Raw genomic sequence first — 22,972 nt, forward strand, 5'->3', positions numbered from 1 at the left:
GTTAGAACGGATAAAAGGAAGTCCTTCACCCAAAGGGTGATTAACATGTGGAATTCACTGCCACAGGAGGTGGTGGCGGCTACAAACATAGCCAGCTTCAAGAGGGGATTGGATAAAAATATGGAGCAGAGGTCCATCAGTGGCTATTAGCCACAGCGTATTGTTGGAACTCTCTGGGACAGTGATGCTCTGTATTCTTGGTGCTTGGAGGGGGGGGGGGGCAAAGTGGAAGGGCTTCTAGCCTCAATTGTGAGCCTCCTGATGGCACTTGGTGTTTTTTGGAGGGTTTTTTTGCCACTGTGTGACACAGAGTGTTGGACTGGATGGGCCAATGGCCTGATCCAACATGGCTTCTCTTATGTTCTTATGCTTTGTAGATAGATCCAAGAGGGCAGCCGTGTTGGTCTGAAGCAGTTGAAGTCAAGTGGCGCCTTTAAGACCAACCCATTTTTATTTAGAACGTCAGCTTTTGTGCGCTCTTAAGACACTTCATCAGACGAGGAATCCAGCACAGTGAGCAAAGTTGTGCATAGCTGAACACAGCCATACATAGCGGGTAGGCAGTGGCCCACATTCTGTACGGCTTTGCTATGTACAGCTTTGCTCGCTGTGCTGGATTCCTCGTCTGATGAATTGTGCTTAAGAGCGCACGAAAGCTGACGTTCTAAATAAAAACGGGTTGGTCTTAAAGGTGCCCCTTGACTCCTGCTTTGTTCAACTGCTCCAGACCAACACTGCTGCCGGCTTGGATTCAGCTACCTGCCTACCAGCTATGGATGGCTCAGCTCTGTCTGGCTTTGTTCACTGCGGTGGATTCCTCGTCCGACGGAAGTGTGCTTAAGAACACACGAAAGCTCACGTTCTGAATAAAAGCGGGTTGGTCTTAAAGGTGCCACCTGACTCCTGCTTTGTTCTTATGCTTTGTTCTATGGCGTTAAAGTTGTGAGCTGCTGCATCAAGGAGTGTGCTGGGGTGTGTGTGTGTGTGTGTGTGGTGTGTGTCATTTTTTCCTGAGCTGAGACAAAAACCCGCGAGCTGCAGGCTCACCATCTGCGAGCCGGCTCCCGCGAACCTCCGCTTAGAGAGGCCACTGCTTTGGCAACCCCATGCAAGTTGACCGCGTGGGCCTCTTCTTTGCAAGCCGCCGGCGCTTCCGCGGGAAAGGCGGCGGCTGGAGGGCGGCAAGCGGCCAACTGAAGCCGAGCTCTGCCCACCTCGCTCCCTCCCTCCTTCCCTCTTGGGCGGAGTCTTCCGCGGCCGCCCCGCCCCGCCCCGTCCGGGTCTCGGGCGCCCCCGCGGACTAGCGCCTTGGCGGGCTGCCGGGCCGTTCTCGCGAGAGGGGGCGGGGCGCGCGGGTGTCATGGCTGCCTCCAGGGGTGGCCCCACGCGGGGCTGCTGCCCGCGCCCGCTGAGAGTCTCGCCGGCGCCGGAGGTAAGGGCGGAGGGTCCCCGGGGGCTTGGCCGGGCAGGGTCTGCATTGCAAAACGGGGCTTGCAGAGCGCGGAGACTGCGGTGGGGAGAAGCCGCAGCCTGACCCACAACTGCCTGGGGGGCTGTCGCTGGTAGCCCGCCCCCCCCCCCCAGGAGGCAGCGCTAAATTAGGGGGGAATAGGGCGCCTGCAGAGAGCCCTGGAGTCCTTGGAGAAACGCCTGCCCCTTTGGGGAGACTGAAGCGCATGGCGTTGTGCACTCCCCAAATCTACTGAGGTTTCTCCTTTTCCCCAAACGTCGCCTTCCTCTGGCTCAGCCCCCAAATCTTCAGCTGCTTCTCAATCCAGAGCCCGGCAACGTTTTGTGGAAAGTTTCCTCTAAGCTGCAGGGGTTTCCGCCCCCCCCCCCCCGCACCGGTGACCTGTTAGCAACCGGCCCGTGAGTTGTATAATTATTTTTCACCCAAAGGGTGATTAACATGCGGAATTCACTGCCACAGGAGGAGGAGGTGGCGGCTACAAGTATAGCCAGCTTCAAGAGGGGATTGGATAAAAATATGGAGCAGAGGTCCATCAGTGGATATTAGCCACAGTATATGTGTGTGTTTACACATATATTGGCCACTGTGTGACACAGAGTGTTGGACTGGAGGGGCTATTGGCCTGATCCAACATGGCTTCTCTTATGTTCTTATGTGACACAGAGTGCTGGACTGGAGGGGCCACTGGCCTGATCCAACATGGCTTCTCTTATGTTCTTATGTGACACAGAGTGTTGGACTGGATGGGCCACTGGCCTGATCCAACATGGCTTCTCTTATGTTCTTATGTGACACAGAGTGTTGGACTGGATGGGCCACTGGCCTGATCCAACATGGCTTCTCTTATGTTCTTATGTGACACAGAGTGCTGGACTGGAGGGGCCACTGGCCTGATCCAACATGGCTTCTCTTATGTTCTTATGTGACACAGAGTGCTGGACTGGAGGGGCCACTGGCCTGATCCAACATGGCTTCTCTTATGTTCTTATGTGACACAGAGTGTTGGACTGGATGGGCCACTGGCCTGATCCAACATGGCTTCTCTTATGTTCTTATGTGACGCAGAGTGTTGAACTGGATGGGCCACTGGCCTGACCCAACAGGGCTTCTCTTATGTTCTTATGTGACACAGAGTGTTGGACTGGATGGGCCATTGGCCTGATCCAACATGGCTTCTCTTATGTTCTTATGTGACGCAGAGTGTTGAACTGGATGGGCCACTGGCCTGACCCAACAGGGCTTCTCTTATGTTCTTATGTGACACAGAGTGTTGGACTGGATGGGCCATTGGCCTGATCCAACATGGCTTCTCTTATGTTCTTATGTGACGCAGAGTGTTGAACTGGATGGGCACTGGCCTGACCCAACAGGGCTTCTCTTATGTTCTTATGTGACGCAGAGTGTTGAACTGGATGGGCCATTGGCCTGATCCAAACATGGCTTCTCTTATGTTCTTATGTGACGCAGAGTGTTGAACTGGATGGGCCATTGGCCTGATCCAACATGGCTTCTCTTATGTTCTTATGTGACGCAGAGTGTTAGACTGGATGGGCCATTGGCCTGATCCAACATGGCTTCTCTTATGTTCTTATGTGACACAGAGTGTTAGACTGGATGGGCCATTGGCCTGATCCAACAAGGCTTCTCTTATGTTCTTATGTGACGCAGAGTGTTAGACTGGATGGGCCATTGGCCTGATCCAGCATGGCTTCTCTTATGTTCTTATATGACACAGAGTGTCAGACTGGATGGGCCATTGGCCTGATCCAACATGGCTTCTCTTATGTTCATTACAGATTACAATGTAGTAGTAGTAGTAATATATTGGATTTCTATCCTGCCTTCCACTCTGAATCTCAGGCCGTTTTCGCACTCACGTTTTACTGGCGCCACGACCCTCCTCACGCCGGCGAATCTGCATGGATTTCGCACCAGAAGCGCCGGCGCACCCAGAAACGCCGGCTACTTCCGTCGCTAAGCCAGCGCAAACGGAAATCGCAAAGATGCAGGAAAACGTTTGCGCTGGCTTAGCGACGGAAGTAGCTGCCGTTTCTGGGTGCGCCGGCGCTTCTGGTGCGAAATCCATGCAGATTCGCCGGCGTGAGGAGGGTCGTGGCGCCAGTAAAACGTGAGTGCGAAAACACCCTCAGAGTGACTCACAATCTCCTTTATCTTCCTCCCCCCCACAACAGACACCCTGTGAGGTGGGTGGGGCTGAGAGAGCTCTCCCAGAAGCTGCCCTTTCAAGGACAGAGGCTCAGAGCGGCTCACAACCTCCTTTATCTTCCTCCCCCCCACAACAGACACCCTGTGAGGTGGGTGGGGCTGAGAGAGCTCTCACAGCAGCTGCCCTTTCACGGACAGAGTCTCAGAGCAGCCTACAATCTCCTTTATCTTCCTTCTCTGCAACAGACACCCTGTGAGGTGGGTGGGACTGAGAGGGCTCTCCCCATTAGCTGCCCTTTCAAGGACAACTCCTGCGAGAGCTCTGGCTGACCCAAGGCCCTTTCAGCAGCTGCAACTGGAGGAGTGCTTCCTTTCTGGGCGGGCAGCAATCAGTTCTGCTGACAGTACAGTGATGGACAGTCCATTTGGGTCCTTGCCCTGTCTGGTTAATGACTGGGAGGTGGCACAGTGCCCCAGGAAATGACCTGGCACAACTCCCCTAGCCGTGAACAGGCAGGGGCTTGTGGAAGAAGAGAAGACGACTGCAGGTTTATACGCCGCACTTCTCTCTGAATCAGAGACTCAGAGCGGCTTTCAGTCTCCTATATCTTCTCCCCTCACAACAGACACCCTGTGAGGTGGGTGGGGCTGAGAGAGCTCTGGCAGAAGCTGCCCTTTCAAGGACAACTTCTACAAGAGCTACAGCTGACCCAAGGCCATTCCAGCAGCTGCAACTGGAGGAGTGGGGAATCAAACCCGGTTCTCCCAGATAAGAGTCCGCACGTTTAACCACCACACCAAAATAAAGTGCACAATTGTATTATCCTGAAACCATCCCCTCCCCTGCTCCGTGGAAAATTTGTCTTCCACAAAACCGGTCCCTGGTGCCAAAAGGTTGGAGACCGCTGCTCTAAGCTGCAGGGGCTTGCGAGCAAAAATTCTACCTTGTGAGCTACTGGCATTCAAGTGGTGAGCTGCTGCGTAAATCATTGTGTCCTTCCTGAGCTACGACAAAAATGTGTGATCTGGAGGCTATACATCTGTGAACTAGCTCACGCTAACTCGGCTTAGAGGAAACGCTGCTCCTGAGTCCAGCTGAAGGTGTTGGTTTCATCTTTTGAAGTCCTACATCGCTTGGGACCAGTGTTCCCTCTGAGCTGTGAAATCTTGTGAGCAAAAATTCTACTTCGTGAGCGACTGGCATTCAAGTCGTAAGCTCCCGCATCAATGAGCGTGCTCTGGGGTCGCCCTTCCTGAGCTAAGACAAAAATGTGTGAGCCGGAAGCTAAAAATCTGTGAGCTAGCTCACACTAACTCAGCTTAGAGGGAACATTGCCTTGGACTTAATGAGAAAGACAAAAAGAAAGAAAACAGGCTGCTGTTTTGGAACCTTTCCTTGAAAGGGGGAGGGGTTTGGTGGAGGGATTTTTGCCCCCCTTCTCCCCCATTGTAGGCACCAGATAGATAAAATCAATGATTTTGAAATCGGATTTTTAAATTTAAATCAGGCTTTTTGATTTAAATTGGATTTTTAATAGAATGCTTTCTGAGGGGAAATAAAACCTATCTAAAGATAGTTTTCTATTTAAGATACGTTATAGTCCAAAGGTTATTCATCATGAAATGTGGATTAGATTTTAATTATGTAGTGTAAGTCTGTATATTCATGCAACGCTTACATTTTTTGGGGGTAAATGAATTCCATTAATACAGTCACATTGTCATGCTCTCCCAGAGGTTTCTGTAAGATAATTTTGTCCAGTTTTTCCATCTGGAAGATACTGTCACAAGTGCTCAGTTTTGCAGTTCTCAAAACGGTGAACCCGCAGAGATAATGTGCCTCTTTTTCAGGCAAAAATGTTATAAAATAAACACAGAGTTAAGAGACCTCAGTGCTATTGGTCCTCTGCAACATACATACACAGAGTCAACCCCCTATCTCTTAAGTGCTGAGTTTCAAGAAATTCAGTGAATATAGGATGGTTTGGGATGGAATAGGTCTGGATAAGTAGATGTTAAGAGCTAAGTGTGAGGAGGGAGGGGCAAGCAGTACAAATGACAGTCAAGCAGAATGCTCCAGAAATCTTGAGATCTTTGTGAGTGTATCCTCATGGATGTTTAAACAAATACAAGAATATGTATGCTATATAACAGAGCTGGCCAAACTTGCTTAATGTAAGGAAAGGAAAGGTCCCCTGTGCAAGCACCAGGCATTTTCCGACTCTGGGGCGACGTTGCTTTCGCAATGTTTTCACGGCAGACTTTTTACGGGGTGGTTTGCCCTTGCCTTCCCCAGTCTTTTACACTTTCTCCCCAGCAAGCTGGGGACTCCTTTGACCGACTTCGGAAGGATGGAAGGCTGAGTCAACCTGGAGTCAGCTACCTGAACCCAGCTTCCGCCAGGATCGAACACAGGTTGTGAACAGAGGGCTCCGACTGCAGTACTGCAGCTTTACCATTAGGAAAAGGAAAGGAAAGGTCCCCTGTGCAAGCACCAGTCGTTTTCTGACTCTGGGGTGACGTTGCTTTCACAACGTTTTCACGGCAGACTTTTTATGGGGTGGTTTGCCATTGCCTTCCCCAGTCTTTTACACTCCCCCCCCCCCCCCAGCAAGCTGGATACTCATTTTACCAACCTCGGAAGGATGGAAGGCTGAGTCAACCTTGGGCTGGCTACCTGAACCAGCTTTTGCTGGGATCGAACTCAGGTCGTGAGCAGAGAGTTCAGATCACAGTACTGCTGCTTTACCGCTCTGCGCCACGGGGCCGCTTTGCTTGATGTAAGAGCCACATAAAATCAATGTCAGATCTTTGAGAGCTGCGAGACATGAACATCAAATGTTTGAGAGAAGGGAGGAAGGAAGGCAAATTGATGGAGGGAGGGAGAGGTGGAAAGAAAAGCAACTTTAAATGTGTTCTCCGAGCCGCTGGCTGATTTGGCTTGGAGAAGTGATTTGAAGAAGATGATGATGATGAAGATATTGGATTTATATCCTGCCCTCCACTCCAAAGAGTCTCAGAGCGGTTTACAATCTCTTTTATCTTCCTCCCCCACAACAGACACCCTGTGAGGTGGGTGGGGCTGAGAGGGCTCTCACAGCAGCTGCCCTTTCAAAGACAACCTCTGCCAGAGCTATGTCTGACCCAAGGCCATTCCAGCAGCTGCAAGTGGAGGAGTGGGGAATCAAAGCCGGTTCTCCCAGATAAGAGAGCTATGGCTGACCCAAGGCCATGCTAGCAAGTGCAAGTGGAGGAGTGGGGAATCAAACCCGGTTCTCCCAGATAAGAGTCTGCACACTTGACCACCACACCAAACTGGCTCTTGGAGAAATGCCTTCTCCAAGCCAGTTAAAAGTTGTCCAAATATGAACGATTAACCTGTTAAACGGGAGATACGTTACCTTGCAATGATTTCGTAATTATCGTGTTTCAAGTGATAAATAACCAATCATTAATTTAATGATACAACTAAAATGAACTTGAAATGTTCTTTATTTATTATTCATGGGCCAGAAAACTGTCCTGAGCCTGACCTGGGAAGTCCTGGGCTTTATGTTTATTCTCAACTTCCCGCCACCGTTGATTCCCCCTCTCTGTTTCTATAGAAGTGCATTAATATCCCAGTTTTCCAGAGCAGGAGTGCCTGAAAGATTAACAAAAATTGTGGCAGGATAGGAGTTCGAGAGCTCCTCTTCTGCCACAAATTCCATTAGTCTCTCAGGCGCTCCTGCACTTCTGCTCTTTGCGACTACTACAGACAGACTAACACAGTTACCCATCTTGGACTGTCTCCAGTGTCCAGAGAACAAGTGGGAGGGAAGGAGGGAATCTTCCTGGGGTGCCCTTCTCCTTATTTGGGTAGCCCCTGAGCACCTGGCAGGTAGCAGCCTTGCACTTCCTTGAAGGAGTTGTTTCTATGGTAGGACCAGAACCAAGGGGTTGAAATTAAAAGAGTTTCCGACTCAACGTTAGGAAGAACTTCCTGACAGAGCAGTTCCTCAGTACTTCCTCCTCGGGAGGCTTCCTCCTCGGGAGGTGGTGGGCTCTCCTTCCTTGGAGGTTTTTCAACAGATGGCCATCTGACAGCAATGAGGATCCTCTGAATTTAGGGGAGCTGGAATGGGTCCAGAGGAGGGCGACAAAGATGGTGAGGGGTCTGGAGACCGAGTCCTATGAGGAAAGGTTGAAGGAGCTGGGGATGTTTAGCCTGGAGAGGAGGCGGCTGAGAGGTGATAGGATCACCATCTTTTTACTCTATTTTATTGTATAAATTATTAATGTATTTTAAATTGATTTATTGTTAGAATTTTATGTTGTGAGCCGCCCTGAGCCCGCTTCGGTGGGGTAGGGCGGGATATAAATAGAATGAAATAAATAAAATAAATAAATAAGGCCTTGAAGGGCTGTCCTATAGAGGATGGTGTGGAATTGTTTTCTGAGGCCCCAGAAGGTAGGACCAGAACCAACGGGTTGAAATTAAATCAGAAGAGTTTCCGTCTCAACACTAGGAAGAACTTCCTGACCGTTAAGAGCGATTCCTCAGTGGAACAGGCTTCCTCCTGGGGAGGTGGTGGGCTCTCCTTCCTTGGAGGTTTTTCAACAGAGGCTAGATGGCCATCTGACAGCGATGAGGATCCTGTGAATTTAGGGGGAGGGGTTTGTGAGTTTCCTGCATTGTGCAGGGGGTTGGACTAGATGACTCTAGATGTACCTTCCAACTCTATGATTCTAACTTCCTGACGGTTAGAGTGGTTCCTCAGTGGAACAGGCTTCCTCCTCGGGAGGTGGTGGGCTCTCCTTCCTTGGAGGTTTTGAAGCAGAGGCTGGATGGCCATCTGACAGCAATGAAGATCCTGTGAATGTAGGGGGATGTGTTGGTGAGTTTCCTGCATTGTGCGGGGGGTTGGACTAGATGACCCTGAAGGTCTCTTCCAACTCTATGATTTCTAAGCTCTTATGGCTCAGGCTGTTGGGAGTCCTTCTGAAGCCTCCTTCGCCATAGGGACTGGGATTTGGCTATTCCTTTGTCAGCCTTCTGATTCGCTGCCCTGCTTGGGAAAACCAGCAGGACAATCTGAGCATGTCTTTTTAGGTTAATTTTTTGTTTCCCTGCAGATATTTCGGTCCTACTTGGTGGTGGCCCCCTGCCCGCTCTTGTGTTGGGATGCCTAAAACACCTGATGCTGCTGCCCCTTCACGCTCGATCCGGAGGTCTGGCTGGAACCCAGGAGGAAGCTTGCATAAACACTGTCCTGGTAGCACCTCTTAGGACTTGGGTTCGAGGGAACCCGAAGAGGGCTGCGTGATGGAGCTGGAGGTGCTGCCTGAGAATCAGGATGCTCCAGAAGTGGACCAGCCGCCTGACAGCAATGCGGAAGCAGGAGACGATTCCGAGCCTGCAGCTAAGGTGCTACAGTTGAACGGAGATCTGGAGGGCCAGGGAGAGGCAAGAGAGAGCATCGCAGTACCCGAAGAGCCCCTTCCAGAGGGCGCATCCTCGCAGCTGGAAGAAGGAACAAGAGATGAAGGAGGGGAAGTGGCCCTGGAAGGTGGCGAATATTAGTGAGTGTGGGTGTATTCCTGGGGCTGCAGTTTGGCCCTCTGACGTCCATTTGCAGGGGGTCCTGAGCAGCCACGATAGCAGAGGCGGGCAATGGCCAGCCACCTTGGTTTGTCTCTTGCTCTGGCCCGGAATTCCCAGGCTCACCCGACCTCATCAGATCTCAGAAGCTCAGCAGCTTTGGCCCTGGTTGGTGCTTGGGGGGAGACCACCCAGGAAGTCCAGAGTCAGAGTTGGGAGGGACGGTGGCTCATCTGCCTGGTAAGCAGAAGGTCCCAGGTTCAATCCCCGGCATCTCCCACTAAGAAGGGTCCAGGCAAAGAGGCATGAAAAACCTCAGCTTGAGACCCTGGAGAGTCTCTGCCAGTCTGAGTAGACGAGACTGACTTGGATGGACTGAGGGGGGAGGGTCTGATTCAGTATAAGGCAGCTTCATATGTTCATATTAGGGGGGGAGGATGGCTCAGTGGTAGAACATCTGCTTGGAAAGCAGGAAGTCCCAGGTTCAATCCCCGGCATCTCCAACTAAAAGGGTCCAGGCAAATAGGTGTGAAAAACCTCCGCTTGAGACCCTGGAGAGCTGCTGCCAGTCTGAGTAGACAAGACTGACTTTGATGGACCAAAGAGGGTCTGATTCAGTAGAAGGCAGCCTCATGTGTTCGTATGTCCCTGTGCAGAGGCAGGCAATGGAAAACCACCTCTGATTGTCGCTTGCTATGAAAACCCCACGGGGTCACCATAAGGTTTAAGGTTTATTGGATTTCTATCCTGCCCTCCCCGCCGAAGCAGGCTCAGGGCGGCTCACAAGCAGCAAAAGAAGCACAGTTAAACAATGCAACAAGTTAAAACAATTAAAATGGTTAAGAACCATTAAAACAGTTTGGTGCTAATTGCATTTGATGTTTTCTCACTTCAGATGGCGTTCAGTCTATATTCGGTGTATCTCAGACACCCCATATCAGTCCTTCGATGTCAGATTAAAGGTCTGCCGGAATAGAGTGGACTTTCAGGCCTTCTGGAACTGATCGAGGTCCCGCAAGGCCCTAGCTTCTTCAGGCAGTTGATTCCACCAATAGGGGGCAGCAATCGAGAAGGCCCTGCTCTCTGGTGGACTGTAGTCTAGCCTCCCTCGGCATGGGGATCGCTAATAGATTTTTTCATCCCAGATCTAAGTACCCTCTGGGGAACGTGTGGAGAGAGACGGTCCCTAAGGTCAGCAGGTCCTCGGCCATATAGGGCTTTAAAGGTAATAACCAGCACCTTGTAGTGAATCCGGTATACTATTGGCAGCCAGTGCAGTTCCCGCAGCCCCGGCTCTATGTGCTCCCATCTAGGGAGCCCCAATAACAGCCTGGCCGCCGCGTTCTGCATGAACTGTAGTTTCCGGGTTTGAGGCAGGGGCAGCCCCATGTAGAGGGCATTACAGTAGTCCAATCTCGAGGTGACCGTTGCGTGGATGACGGTTGCCAAGTCGCCGCGCTCGAGGAAAGGAACCAAACTGCTTCACCCGCCTAAGATGAGAAAAGGTGGATTTGGCAGTGGCTGCTATCTGGGCCTCCTTAAGTCAGGTGCCACCTGTTGGCCTTTTCCCCCACCAGAACTAGGCTTTCCATTTATCTCAGGGTTTCCCAAACTTCTTTCCCCGTGGCCCGGTTATTTTTACACATCTCCTTCATGGCCCACTAAAATTTGGGGCTGGAGACAGGAGACTTAGGGGGTGGAGCTGGGAGACAGGAATTGTGTCACAGAGACGGGGGGGAAGGAAGGAAAACAGAGCTCAGGCTTTGCAGCCTGTGTCAGTCTTCAAGGCTAGCTTTTCTCTGCACAACACAGAGATGGGGGAAGGATGGAAGCCAAATGGAGCTCAGGCTTTGCAGCCTGTGTCAGTCTTCAGGGCTAGTTTTTCTCTGCACAACACAGAGATGGGGGAAGGAAGGAAGCCAAATGGAGCTTAGGCTTTGCAGCCTGTGTCAGTCTTCAAGGCTAGCTTTTCTCTGCACAACACAGAGATGGGGGAAAGAAGGAAGCCAAATGGAGCTCAGGCTTTGCAGCCTGTGTCAGTCTTCAAGGCTAGCTTTTCTCTACACAACATGGAGACAGGGAAAGGAAGGAAGCCAAATGGAGCTCAGGCTTTGCAGCCTGTGTCAGTCTTCAAGGCTAGCTTTTCTTTGCACAACGAAGAGATGGGGGAAGGAAGTAAGGAAACATAGAGCTCATGCTTTGCTGGGGGTGGGGCTAGCTTTGGCTTTTCTTGTGACCCGGTATTGAGGCTTCCGTGGCCCAGTGCCGGGTCATGACCCTGCAAATGGGAAACACTGTTTTATCTGTCGGTGGTCCTTCTAGTGGGGTTGCCCAGCAGAATAAGAGTGGCAGCTTTCTCCCCTAGTTGTTATAGGCTTGTTTAAAACTGAACTTTTCAAACAAGCCTATAACGACTAGGCGAGTAGGCTGCCGCTCTTATTCTGCTGGGCAACCCCACCAGAAGGACCACCAACAGATAAATGGAAAGCCTAGTACGATCTGAGCCGCCTAAGCTTTTAATATGTTGCAAAGCACCAATATTTTGTTGTTTTAAATTGTAAATTATGATGTCTTATCGTTTTATACCGGAAACTGAGATGGTGGTTTTATTTTTGATTGTCAGCCGCCCTGAGTCCGTTTGGAAGGGGCGGGATATAAATGGAAAGTAAATAAAATAAATAATTAATCTTTGCTTGGTGTGAGATCTGGAGACCAACTCTCTCCTAATTTCACTCCCCTCCTAGTTTCCCCGCGTACGACTTCTCGGAGCCCCCCCAACTTCTGACCGGTTCGTGGGCGGAGTACGGACACATCCCCGAGAACTTCTTGAAAGGCTGCAAATGGTGAGGACGGAGAAGGGCTCTCAGTGGCCTCGTCTTTGCTTCTCTTGCCCTGTGCTTTGGGAACCTGAATGCTGCCATTAAACCATCGCGGCCTGCCTTAGAGCCACGGAGCCTCCCACCCACCCCTGGGCTGCTACGCTGGACAGGCTGTCCGAGCACCCTGGGGGTCGGCCAAAGGGCTTGTGAATCGGGTGAACAGGGGGGTGTTGCAGAAGGAGAGGGGCTCAGGAGGGAAGGAGTCCTGCGGCAGGGCAAGCGAAGGCTGCACGAGGGTCAGTGAGGGCAGGAGAAGTGAAGGAAGGCAATTTTAGGCAAAGGGAGGAGGCGTGAAGGCAGAGCTGCGATTAGAGGTGGAAGGCAAGCTATGATTAGAGTTCTTGGGGCCTGGAAGGCAAAAGGGGTGATGGTTGACATTTCCCCAGATCAAGGTGGCTGGCACTCCTTGAGACCTCCTTCTCCCGTTGCTATGTAACTTGGCCCCTTTCCCCTAATTTGTGAGATCAGCGTTTAAGAACATAAGAGAAGCCATGTTGGATCAGGCCAATGGCCCATTGAGTCTAACACTCTGTGTCACACAGTGGCCAAAAGAACCCAGGTGCCATCAGGAGGTCCACCAGTGGGGCAGGACACTAGAAGCCCTCTCACTGTGCCCCCCCCACCCAAGCACCAAGAATACAGAGCATCACTTGCCCCAGACATAAGAACAGAAGAGAAGCCATGTTGGATCAGGCCAATGGCCCATCCAGTCCAACACTCTGTGTCACATAAGAACAGAAGAGAAGCCATGTTGGATCAGGCCAAAGGCCCATCCAGTCCAACACTCTGTGTCACATAAGAACATAAGAGAAGCCATGTGGGATCAGGCCAGTGGCCCCTCCAGTCCAATACTCTGTGTCACACAGTGGTCAAAAACCCCAAGTGCCATCAGGAGGTCCATCAGTGGGCTCAGGACACTAGAAGCCCTCCCTGTGTTGCATTTCCAACCACCAAGAATACAGAGCATCCCTGCCCCAAACAGAGAGTTCCAACACTATGCTGTGGCTAATAGCCACTGATGGATGTCTGCTCCAGATGTTGATCCAATCCCCTCTTGAAGCTGGCTATGCTTGTAGCCGCCACCACCTCCTGTGGCAGTGAATTCCATTGTTAATCACCCTTTGGGTGAAGAAGGACTTCCTTTCCTCCGTTCTAACCTCCCTGTTTTATCCGTTTGGCACCTCATGTGCTCTGCTTCATTGCAAAACTATAGGGCGGGTGGGTTTTTGGATGTGAACCTAAAGGGCAGGGCAGCCCGTCTCTCTTCCCGCACAGCTTACACCGTGCCCCTTCTCTCCAGGGCCCCCGATGGGACTTGCCTGCTCACCAACAGCGCTGACAACTGCCTGCGGATTTACAACCTTCCCGAGGAGCTGTACGCGAAAGAGTGGGGAGCGATTGCAGAAATGGTAGGTGGGGGCTGAAAGCAGACAGAAAGGGTTCCTGCCGTTTTTACAAACCCTCCGTGCGCTTTGCGCCTGTCTTGAGCAATTAAGTTTGCAGAGGTTTGTGCAGCCGGTGAGTTTTATTGTTTTGCTTCCAGTGACTCTCTGCTCTGTTTTTAATACACTGGAGTGCAACACTCCACTTTGGTGTAGTGGTTAAGTGCGCGGACACTTATCTGGGAGAACCGGGTTTGATTCCCCGCTCCTCCACTTGAAGCTGCTGGAATGGCCTTAGGTCAGCCATAGCTCTGGCAGAGGTTGTCCTTGAAAGGGCAGCTGCTGTGAGAGCCCTCTCCAGCCCCACCCACCTCACAGGGTGTCTGTTGTGGGGGAGGAAGGGAAAGGAGACTGTGAGCCACTCTGAGACTCTTTGGAGTGGAGGGCAGGATATAAGTCCAATATCTTCATCTACCTCACAGGGTGTCTGTTGTGGGGGGGGGGGAAGGTAAAGGAGATTGTGAGCCGCTCTGAGACTCTTCGGAATGGAGGGTGGGATATAAATCCAATATCTTCATCTACCTCACAGGGTGTCTGTTGTGGGGGAGGAAGGTAAAGGAGATGGTGAGCCGCTCTGAGACTCTTTGGAGTGGAGGGCGGGATATAAATCAATATCTTCATCTACCTCACAGGGTGTCTGTTGTTGGTGGGGGGGAAGGTAAAGGAGATTGTGAGCCGCTCTGAGACTCTTCGGAGTGGAGGGTGGGATATAAATCCAATATCTTCATCTACCTCACAGGGTGTCTGTTGTTGGGGGGGAGGAAGGTCAAGGAGATTGTGAGCCGCTCTGAGACTCTCCGGAGTGGAGGGCGGGATATAAATCCAATATCTTCATCTACCTCACAGGGTGTCTGTTGTGGGGGAGGAAGGGAAAGGAGATTGTGAGCCGCTCTGAGACTCTTCAGAGTGGAGGGCGGGATATAAATCCAATATCTTCATCTACCTCACAGGGTGTCTGTTGTGGAGGAGGAAGGGAAAGGAGATTGTGAGCCGCTCTGAGACTCTTCGGAGTGGAGGGCGGGATATAAATCCAATATCTTCATCTACCTCACAGGGTGTCTGTTGTGGGGGGGGGGGGAGGTAAAGGAGATTGTGAGCCGCTCTAAGACTTTTTGGAGTGGAGGGCGGGATATAAATCCAGTATCATCTTCTTAATTCCTAATGTTAGCCATTCAAGTCTTTTTTTTTTTTAAGTATGGGGCCTCAGTCTTTTTCATAAAACATAAATCCAAAGAGGACAGTTCTGGGATAGCTGTGCATGACTTCATTAGACCTGAGTTCTGTTTTGGGCAACATACCACCCCCCCCCCCGCCCTACGCATATAGAGGGGGGTGAATTGAACAAATGCTGCATGGCCACCTTTCGGGATAACCCTAACAAAGTCACAGAGCCCGTATGCTCAATCAGTCTCCGTTCTCTACTCCACAGAGTCCTGTGTTGCGCATGCCAGAAGGAGACACCATTTATGACTACTGCTGGTTTCCTCTCATGAGCTCCTCCGACCCGCAGACGTGTTTGTAAATCTCTCTTCTCTTTTCTCCCCTCCCTCCAGGATGTCTCCCATTCTGTTCCCCCCAAGGGTGGGAGGCTCAGAGGAAGAGCTGAGCCATAGCCAGAGAGGGCTGGGGTGGGGGGCAGCTTCAGTTAGATCTGCAGATCAGTGGGCAGAGGTTGTGAACTGAAGTTGGTCACCTGCCCCCAGGGGGAGAAGGACCTAAGGGGGGGAGTGGAGGGTCATGGTGGCTGGTACATAAAGCCCTTCTTGGATTAGGGCAGGGGAGGGAAACCTTTTCTCTGCAAAGGGCCATATGGATATTTATAACATCATTCGCGGGCCATAAAAATTATCGGCTTAAAAAACAGTATTCCGCCAAGGAAGAATGATTCAGGCCAGCAAAATTAATGCAAATAATTGTTCTTCTATTTGAAGTCATGTGGGGAGAACCTAATCTGGCGCGCATGCACACACACACACACACACACACCCCTGGCCCATCACCCTAGGCAAACGCATAGCTCCAGGGCTTTTTTGTAGAAAAAGCCCATCAGGAACTCAGTAGTGTATTAGACCACTTCCCCTAATATTAGCATATTAGGTCACACACATTAGCATATTAGGCCACATCCTCTGGGGTAATCAAGTGCAAACTGAACGGTGACGGTAGCTTTTCCAGGCCCTGCAGCAATTCTGGCCGGCCTGCCAGGCCCCGGGGAGGCTGCCGCACAATACATCTGGGCCCTGTGATCCCTGCCTGGCCCTGGGGAGGCTGCTGCACCGCGCGGCTGGGCCTCACGATCCTCACTGGCCAGCCAGGCCCCAGGGAGGCTGCCACATGGCTTGGTTCGGTCCAGCAATCCCCAAGGGCCACACCAAGTGACCTCGGGATGGAGAGTCCCCACCCCTGGATTAGGGCAGCAGCCTGGGTTTCATGCCCTGGGGGTGAAAATCGCTGCACTTTTGGGGACTTGTCAGGAGTGCGGTGCTCTACACTAGAGCAGGGGTGGCCAAAACCTGTTTAACCTAAGAGCCACATAGAATAAATATCAGGTGTTTGAGAGCCAGAAGACACGAACATCAGATGTTTGAGAGCCGCAGGTACATTGGGGAGAGGGGGAAAGAAAGCAACTTTAACTTTAAATGCATTCTCCAAGCCAGCCAGTGGGGTGGTGGGGGCTTCAAGAGCCACACAGTATGTGTGAAAGGGTTTGACTACCCCTTCAGTAGAGTTATGGTTCTGCATGAGAGACCTTGCCGGTCAGCATGGCCCAGTTCTGCCGCTTTTGGTCTTGGGGAAGAGTTGGGCTGTGCATGGTCTTGAAGCTCTGTGCAGGGTCTTGGTGAGGTCCTACTTCGGCCCATGTGCCTTCTAGGTTACCTGCACCATCTTGAAGGCTAGGAACTTGCCTTTGTTACAATCTGAAAGTGCCTGTTCTTGGGTACCATGCTGGATTGGCATCCATGACACTCTGGGTTGACCGTGGGATAAAAAGACCCCTGACTTTGAGACGTTTGCCTTGAGAGAGCACCATGGTCTCATTCTGGGACCCTCAGCCTTTTTGAGTCTGGACAGCTTGGGAATTCTGAAACAGCACATAAGAACATAAGAGAAGCCATGTTGGATCAGGCCAAAGGCCCATCAAATCGAACACTCTGTGTCACATAAGAACATAAGAGAAGCCATGTTGGATCAGGCCAATGGCCCATCCAGTCCAACACTCTGTGTCACATAAGACCATAAGAGAAGCCATGTTGGATCAGGCCAGTGGCCCATCCAGTCCAATACTCTGTGTCACATAAGAACATAAGAGAAGCCATGTTGGATCAGGCCAGTGGCCCATCCAGTCCAATACTCTGTGTCACATAAGAACATAAGAGAAGCCATGTTGGATCAGGCCAATGGCCCATCCAGTCCAACACTCTGTGTCACATAAGACCATAAGAGAAGCCATGTTGGATCAGGCCAATGGCCCATCCAGTCCAACACTCTGTGTCACATAAGAACATAAGAGAAGCCATGTTGGATCAGGCCAGTGGCCCATCCAGTCCAACACTCTGTGTCACATACGAACATAAGAGAAGCCATGTTGGATCAGGCCAGTGGCCCATCCAGTCCAACACTCTGTCACATAAGAGAAGCCATGTTGGATCAGGCCAATGGCCCATCCAGTCCAACACTCTGTGTCTCATAAGAACATAAGAGAAGCCATGTTGGATCAGGCCAATGGCCCATCCAGTCCAATACTCTGTGTCACATAAGAACATAAGAGAAGCCATGTTGGATCAGGCCAGTGGCCCATCCAGTCCAACACTCTGTGTCACATACGAACATAAGAGAAGCTATGTTGGATCAGGCCAATGGCCCCTCCAGTCCAGCTCTCTGTCACATAAGAGAAGCCATGTTGGATCAGGCCAAACACCCATCCAGTCCAACACTCTGTGTCACATAAGAACATAAGGGAAACCATGTTGGATCAGGCCAATGGCCCCTCCAGTCCAGCTCTCTGTCACATAAGAGAAGCCATGTTGGATCAGGCCAATGGCCCATCCAGTCCAACACTCTGTGTCTCATAAGAACATAAGAGAAGCCATGTTGGATCAGGCCAATGGCCCATCCAGTCCAACACTCTGTGTCACATACGAACATAAGAGAAGCCATGTTGGATCAGGCCAATGGCCCCTCCAGTCCAGCTCTCTGTCACATAAGAGAAGCCATGTTGGATCAGGCCAATGGCCCCTCCAGTCCAGCTCTCTGTCACATAAGAGAAGCCATGTTGGATCAGGCTAATGGCCCATCCAGTTCAACACTCTGTATCACACAGTGGCCCAAATATACACGCACAGTGGCTAATAGCCACTGATGGACCTCTGCTCCATATGTTTATCCAGTCCCCTCTTGAAGCTGGCTATGCTTGTAGCCGCCACCACCTCCTGTGGCAGTGAATTCCACATGTTAACAACCCCTTGGGTGAAGAAGTACTTCCTTTTATCCATTCTAACCTGACTGCTCAGCAATTTCATAGAATGCCCACGAGTTTTCGTATTGTGTGAAAGGCAGAAAAGCATGGTGGGTGGAGCCACAGAAGGGCTGCCGCAGGAGGCGGGGCCAGCCACAAAAGGGCTGCCCCATGTGACCATCCATCACACAGTGAAGAATCTTGCGCTGTGGTGGCAACTCGTGCCTAAACAACATCTCTGGCGGCCAATCGAGAGCCTCACTGGACAAAGCCCTCCGCCTGGTCCCACCCACTTTCTAAAAACCAAAGGTGGAATTCTAGCAGAATCTCCTTTGCATATTAGGCCACATGCCCCTGATGTAGCCAATCCTCCAAGAGCTTACAAGGCTCATTTTTGTAAGCTCTTGGAGGATTGGCTACATCAGGGGTGTGTGGCCTAATATGCAAAGGAGCCCCTGCTAGAATTCCAAGCTCTTGGAGGATTGGCTACATCAGGGGTGTGTGGCCTAATATGCAAAGGAGCCCCTGCTAGAATTCCAAGCTCTTGGAGGATTGGCTACATCAGGGGTGTGTGGCCTAATATGCAAAGGAGCCCCTGCTAGAATTCCAAGCTCTTGGAGGATTGGCTACATCAGGGGTGTGTGGCCTAATATGCAAAGGAGCCCCTGCTAGAATTCCAAGCTCTTGGAGGATTGGCTACATCAGGGGTGTGTGGCCTAATATGCAAAGGAGCCCCTGCTAGAATTCCAAGCTCTTGGAGGATTGGCTACATCAGGGGTGTGTGGCCTAATATGCAAAGGAGCCCCTGCTAGAATTCCAAGCTCTTGGAGGATTGGCTACATCAGGGGTGTGTGGCCTAATATGCAAAGGAACTCCTGCTGGAATTCCAGCTAGGCTAAAAACCCTTGGTGGGCATCAGGGAAGGTATCGGCCCCCACGGGCGGCACATTGGGGATGCCCGGTCTAATCCATCGGGTGCCCTCCTCAGCTTATATCTCTTCTGGGTCTCCAAAAGCCCCTGGCTCTTCCTCACCGGCCTTCTTCCTCTGCAGCCTGGCCAGCAGCAGCCGCGATAACCCCATCCACATCTGGGATGCTTTCTGCGGAGACCTGCGGGCCACCTTCCGCCCGTACAACCACTTGGTGAGTACCCACACTGGTGCCCCCAGACCCATGGGCAGCCTCCTTCCCGGCTTGGGTGTCCTGCATCGCTCCCGGGCGGGGGGATTTGTCGAGCACTGCCCCTCTGCCTCCCCGCAGGACGAGCTGACTCCGGCCCATGCCCTGAGCTTCACCCCGGACGGCTCCCAGCTTTTCTGTGGCTTCAACAAGACGGTGCGCGTGTTCGAGACGACCCGCCCAGGCCGGGTGTGTGAGACCAGGCCTACTTTTGGTGAGTCGGCCTCAGGGAGATGGTGCCGCGGCAGTTTCCTTCCTTGACGTTTTCCTGCCGCCCTCTCTAAGATGAGGCGGTCATGAATTGCTACCCTGCTTTTGTGAGCCAGTTTGATGTAGTGGTTAAGTGTGCGGACTCTTCTGGGAGAACCGGGTTTGATTCCCCACTCCTCCACTTGCAGCTGCTGGAATGGCCTTGGGTCAGCCAAAGCTCTCTTATCTGGGAGAACCGGGTTTGATTCCCCACTCCTCCACTTGCACCTGCTGGAATGGCCTTGGGTCGGCCAGAGCTCTCTTATCTGGGAGAACCGGGTTTGATTCCCCACTCCTCCACTTGCAGCTGCTGGAATGGCCTTGGGTCAGCCAAAGCTCTCTTATCTGGGAGAACCGGGTTTGATTCCCCACTCCTCCACTTGCACCTGCTGGAATGGCCTTGGGTCGGCCAGAGCTCTCTTATCTGGGAGAACCGGGTTTGATTCCCCACTCCTCCACTTGCACCTGCTGGAATGGCCTTTGGTCAGCCATAGCTCTGGCAGAGGTTGTCCTTGAAAGGTCAACTTCTGTCAGAGCTCTCTCAGCCCTACCGACCTCACAGGGTGTCTATTGTGGGAGAAGGAGATAAAGGAGATTGTGAGCCACTCTGAAACTTTGATTCAGAGAGAAGGGCGGGGTATAAATCTTCCCCGTTGGGAGTCAGAGCAGCTTTCAGGGCGTGGCTTCCCCCTCCCCTCTCCCGTTTTCTCACAACCCCAACAGCTCTGTGACGGAGGCCAGGCTGTGAGTCTGTGACAGGCCCTAGGGCTCCCCACCTGCTTCCCAGGGAGAAGTGTGGATTTAAGACTTGGCAGCACTGAGCCCTAATCCACTCCTCTCCAGTGTGCCTGTTTGCAGGCCTCTGACTTATGCTGAGAGCAAAACTAAATTGTGTTCAGTTTTGGGCACCACATTGTCAGAAGGATAGAGACAAGCTGGAACGGGTCCAGAGGAGGGCGACGAAGATGGGGAGGGGGTCTGGAGACCAAGTCCTATGAGGAAAGAGTGAAGGAGCTGGGCATGTTTAGCCTGGAGAAGAGGCAGCTGAGAGGTGACAGGATCACCATCTTCAAGCATTTGAAGGGCTGTCCTATAGAGGAGGGTGTGGAATTGTTTTCTGTGGCCCTGGAAGGTAGGACCAGAACCAGTGGGTTGAAATTAAATCAAAAGAGTTTCCGGCTCAACATTAGGAAGAACTTCCTGACCGTTAGAGCGGTTCCTCAGTGGAACAGGCTTCCTCCTTGGGAGGTGGTGGGCTCTCCTTCCTTGGAGAGGTTTTTCAGCAGAGGCTAGATGGCCATCTGGCAGCAATGAAGATCCTGTGAATTTAGAGGGAGGTGTTTGTGAGTTTCCTGCATTGTGCAGGGGGTTGGACTAGACGACCCTTCCAACTCTATGATTCTATGAAACAGGGCAGAATTCTGATCTCTGAAAAGGCTTCAAGGTTCCTTCTAAGGTGGAGATTCCCTCACAGGAAGCTCAACTGAATAGTACAACCACACTCCCTAAATTGTTGTAAAATGCTAGGTCTGGTGTACATAGAAGAAGACTCTGCAGGAGCAGCAAGAAGGCAATTAGATAGGCTAATGCAGGGGTATCAAGCATGCGGCCCAGGGGCCGAATCAGGCCCCTGGAGGGCTCCTATCTGGCCCCCAAGCAACTGCCTCTTGTCTGCTTCCTTCTCCCTCTCTCTTGCTTCCTTCTGCACCTGAGCTTGCTTTGCAAGGCTTACTCATTTGCACAGGAGCTACAGAGCAAAACCTCAGTTTTCTCCATTGGCTGAGGCTCCTCCCCCTTCTCGTCCCCTGGGGAGGGAGGGAAAGAGGCAGAGCTTCCGTTGCCCAGTTCCCTGGATCCCATGGGAGAGATACAAAGGAAGCACCTTTAAGAGCAATGAGTGCTAAAGTTTTAAGCATTTTTTTTGTTTAATTTTTTTAAAAAATCTTTATTTGCATTTGTCTGTGTCCTTTAAAAAGTTTATATCTCTGCTACCTAGTCTTAAATAGGTACGCACATGGCCCGACCCGACACGGCCTCATATAGGTCAGATACTCCTGGGCTTTTGAGCTCAGCACCGTTCTCTCTCCTGTTCAGGATCATTCCTTGCCTGTCTCCTGATTGCTACTCTCAGGGACAATTTCCCTTTTCTCAGGAGTGCCACAATCTTATCCTCCCTCTCCGCTAGAGATATGGTTAGGATGCTATTTCTGTCTCTCTTTCCTATCGAGTACGTTAGTTCTTAAATAAACCTTTCTCTAGTCTTCAATCAGGTTGTGCCCCGTTGCTGTGTTAATTGCTCTGCTGGTGCTAAGGATTCATCCAAGCAATTTGTGCTGATCGCTTAACGCAGTGCAACCCTGTGTAGAGTAGCCCTCTTGAGTAGCTGGATTCAGTTTTGCACAGTTTGCCCAGAAAGCCAGGCGAGTGAGACTTTCGGGCAAGCGAAAGGAGCACTCACCTTTTTGAAAATAATTAAACCGTTGGGCGTGAATGTTTCCAGAAGCAACCTGAGATGTGTCTCCTGGAGAGCCACTTTGGTGTAGTGGTTAAGCGTGCAGACTGTTATCTGGGAGAACCGGGTTTGATTCCCCACTCTTCCACTTGCACCTGCGGCAATGGCCTTGGGTCAGCCAGAGCTCTGCCCAGAGTTTGTCCTTGAAAGGGCAGCTGCTGGGAGAGCCCTCTCAGCCCCACCCACCTCACAGGGTGTCTGTTGTGGGGGAGGAAGGGAAAGGAGATTGTAGGCCGCTCTGAGACTCTGTCCTTGAAAGGGCAGCTGCTGTGAGAGCCCTCTCCAGCCCCACCCACCTCACAGGGGGTCTGTTGTGGGGGAGGAAGGGAAAGGAGATTGTAGGCCGCTCTGAGACTCTGTCCTTGAAAGGGCAGCTGCTGTGAGAGCCCTCTCCAGCCCCACCCACCTCACAGGGGGGTCTGTTGTGGGGGAGGAAGGGAAAGGAGATTGTAGGCCGCTCTGAGACTCTGTCCTTAAAAGGGCAGCTGCTGTGAGAACGCTCTCAGCCCCACCCACCTCACAGGGTGTCTGTTGTGGGGGAAGAAGGTAAAGGAAACTGTGGGCCGCTCTGAGACTCTTCGGAGTGGAGGGCGGGATATAAATCCAATATCTTCTTCCTCGAGGTTGTATATTTCGGGGGGCATTGCGGAGAAGGCCCCACATCATCCCCCAGTGGGGCTTTGATGTTGAGTGGATGTATGGGGGGTGGGGGTGGGAAGGAGGGTCCCACATGGACTAACATCCCCCCTTCCCCCACTTTCCAGAAAAGAAGCAAGGGCAGTGTGGCATCATTTCGTGTATTGCCTTCAGCCCCACCCAGCCGGTCTACGCCTGCGCCTCCTACTCGAAGACGGTTGGCCTCTACTCCCGGGCAGAAGGGGACCCCCTGGCCTTACTGCACGGGCACCGGGGAGGGGTCACACATGCCCTCTTCTCTCCCGATGGCTTCTGCCTCTACACCGGAGGCCGCAAGGTGAGGGTTTCACATGGGGAGGGGAGGAAAGAAGAGGAGGCTGGTGGGTGTGGCTTAGAGCGGC

General features: G+C 51.8%; 1 protein-coding gene across 1 annotated transcript in view; it reads left to right on the forward strand.

Annotated features, from left to right (window-relative positions):
• The first annotated feature begins 1,334 nt into the window (after positions 1 to 1,334).
• LOC132584231 (ephrin-B3-like) overlaps positions 1,335 to 22,972 on the forward strand; it is a 154,410-nt gene continuing 132,772 nt past the window's right edge. The window contains exons 1-8 of the mRNA XM_060256047.1: positions 1,335 to 1,432; positions 8,753 to 9,199; positions 11,963 to 12,061; positions 13,398 to 13,506; positions 14,969 to 15,057; positions 19,048 to 19,138; positions 19,256 to 19,388; positions 22,700 to 22,908. Coding sequence (XP_060112030.1) covers positions 8,943 to 9,199; positions 11,963 to 12,061; positions 13,398 to 13,506; positions 14,969 to 15,057; positions 19,048 to 19,138; positions 19,256 to 19,388; positions 22,700 to 22,908 — 987 coding nt within the window. The 5' untranslated portion in view covers positions 1,335 to 1,432; positions 8,753 to 8,942. The remainder of the gene's footprint in view (positions 1,433 to 8,752; positions 9,200 to 11,962; positions 12,062 to 13,397; positions 13,507 to 14,968; positions 15,058 to 19,047; positions 19,139 to 19,255; positions 19,389 to 22,699; positions 22,909 to 22,972) is intronic.

The sequence above is a fragment of the Heteronotia binoei genome, chromosome 15 (assembly GCF_032191835.1).
Source record: "Heteronotia binoei isolate CCM8104 ecotype False Entrance Well chromosome 15, APGP_CSIRO_Hbin_v1, whole genome shotgun sequence".
Taxonomy (NCBI): Eukaryota; Metazoa; Chordata; class Lepidosauria; order Squamata; family Gekkonidae; genus Heteronotia; species Heteronotia binoei.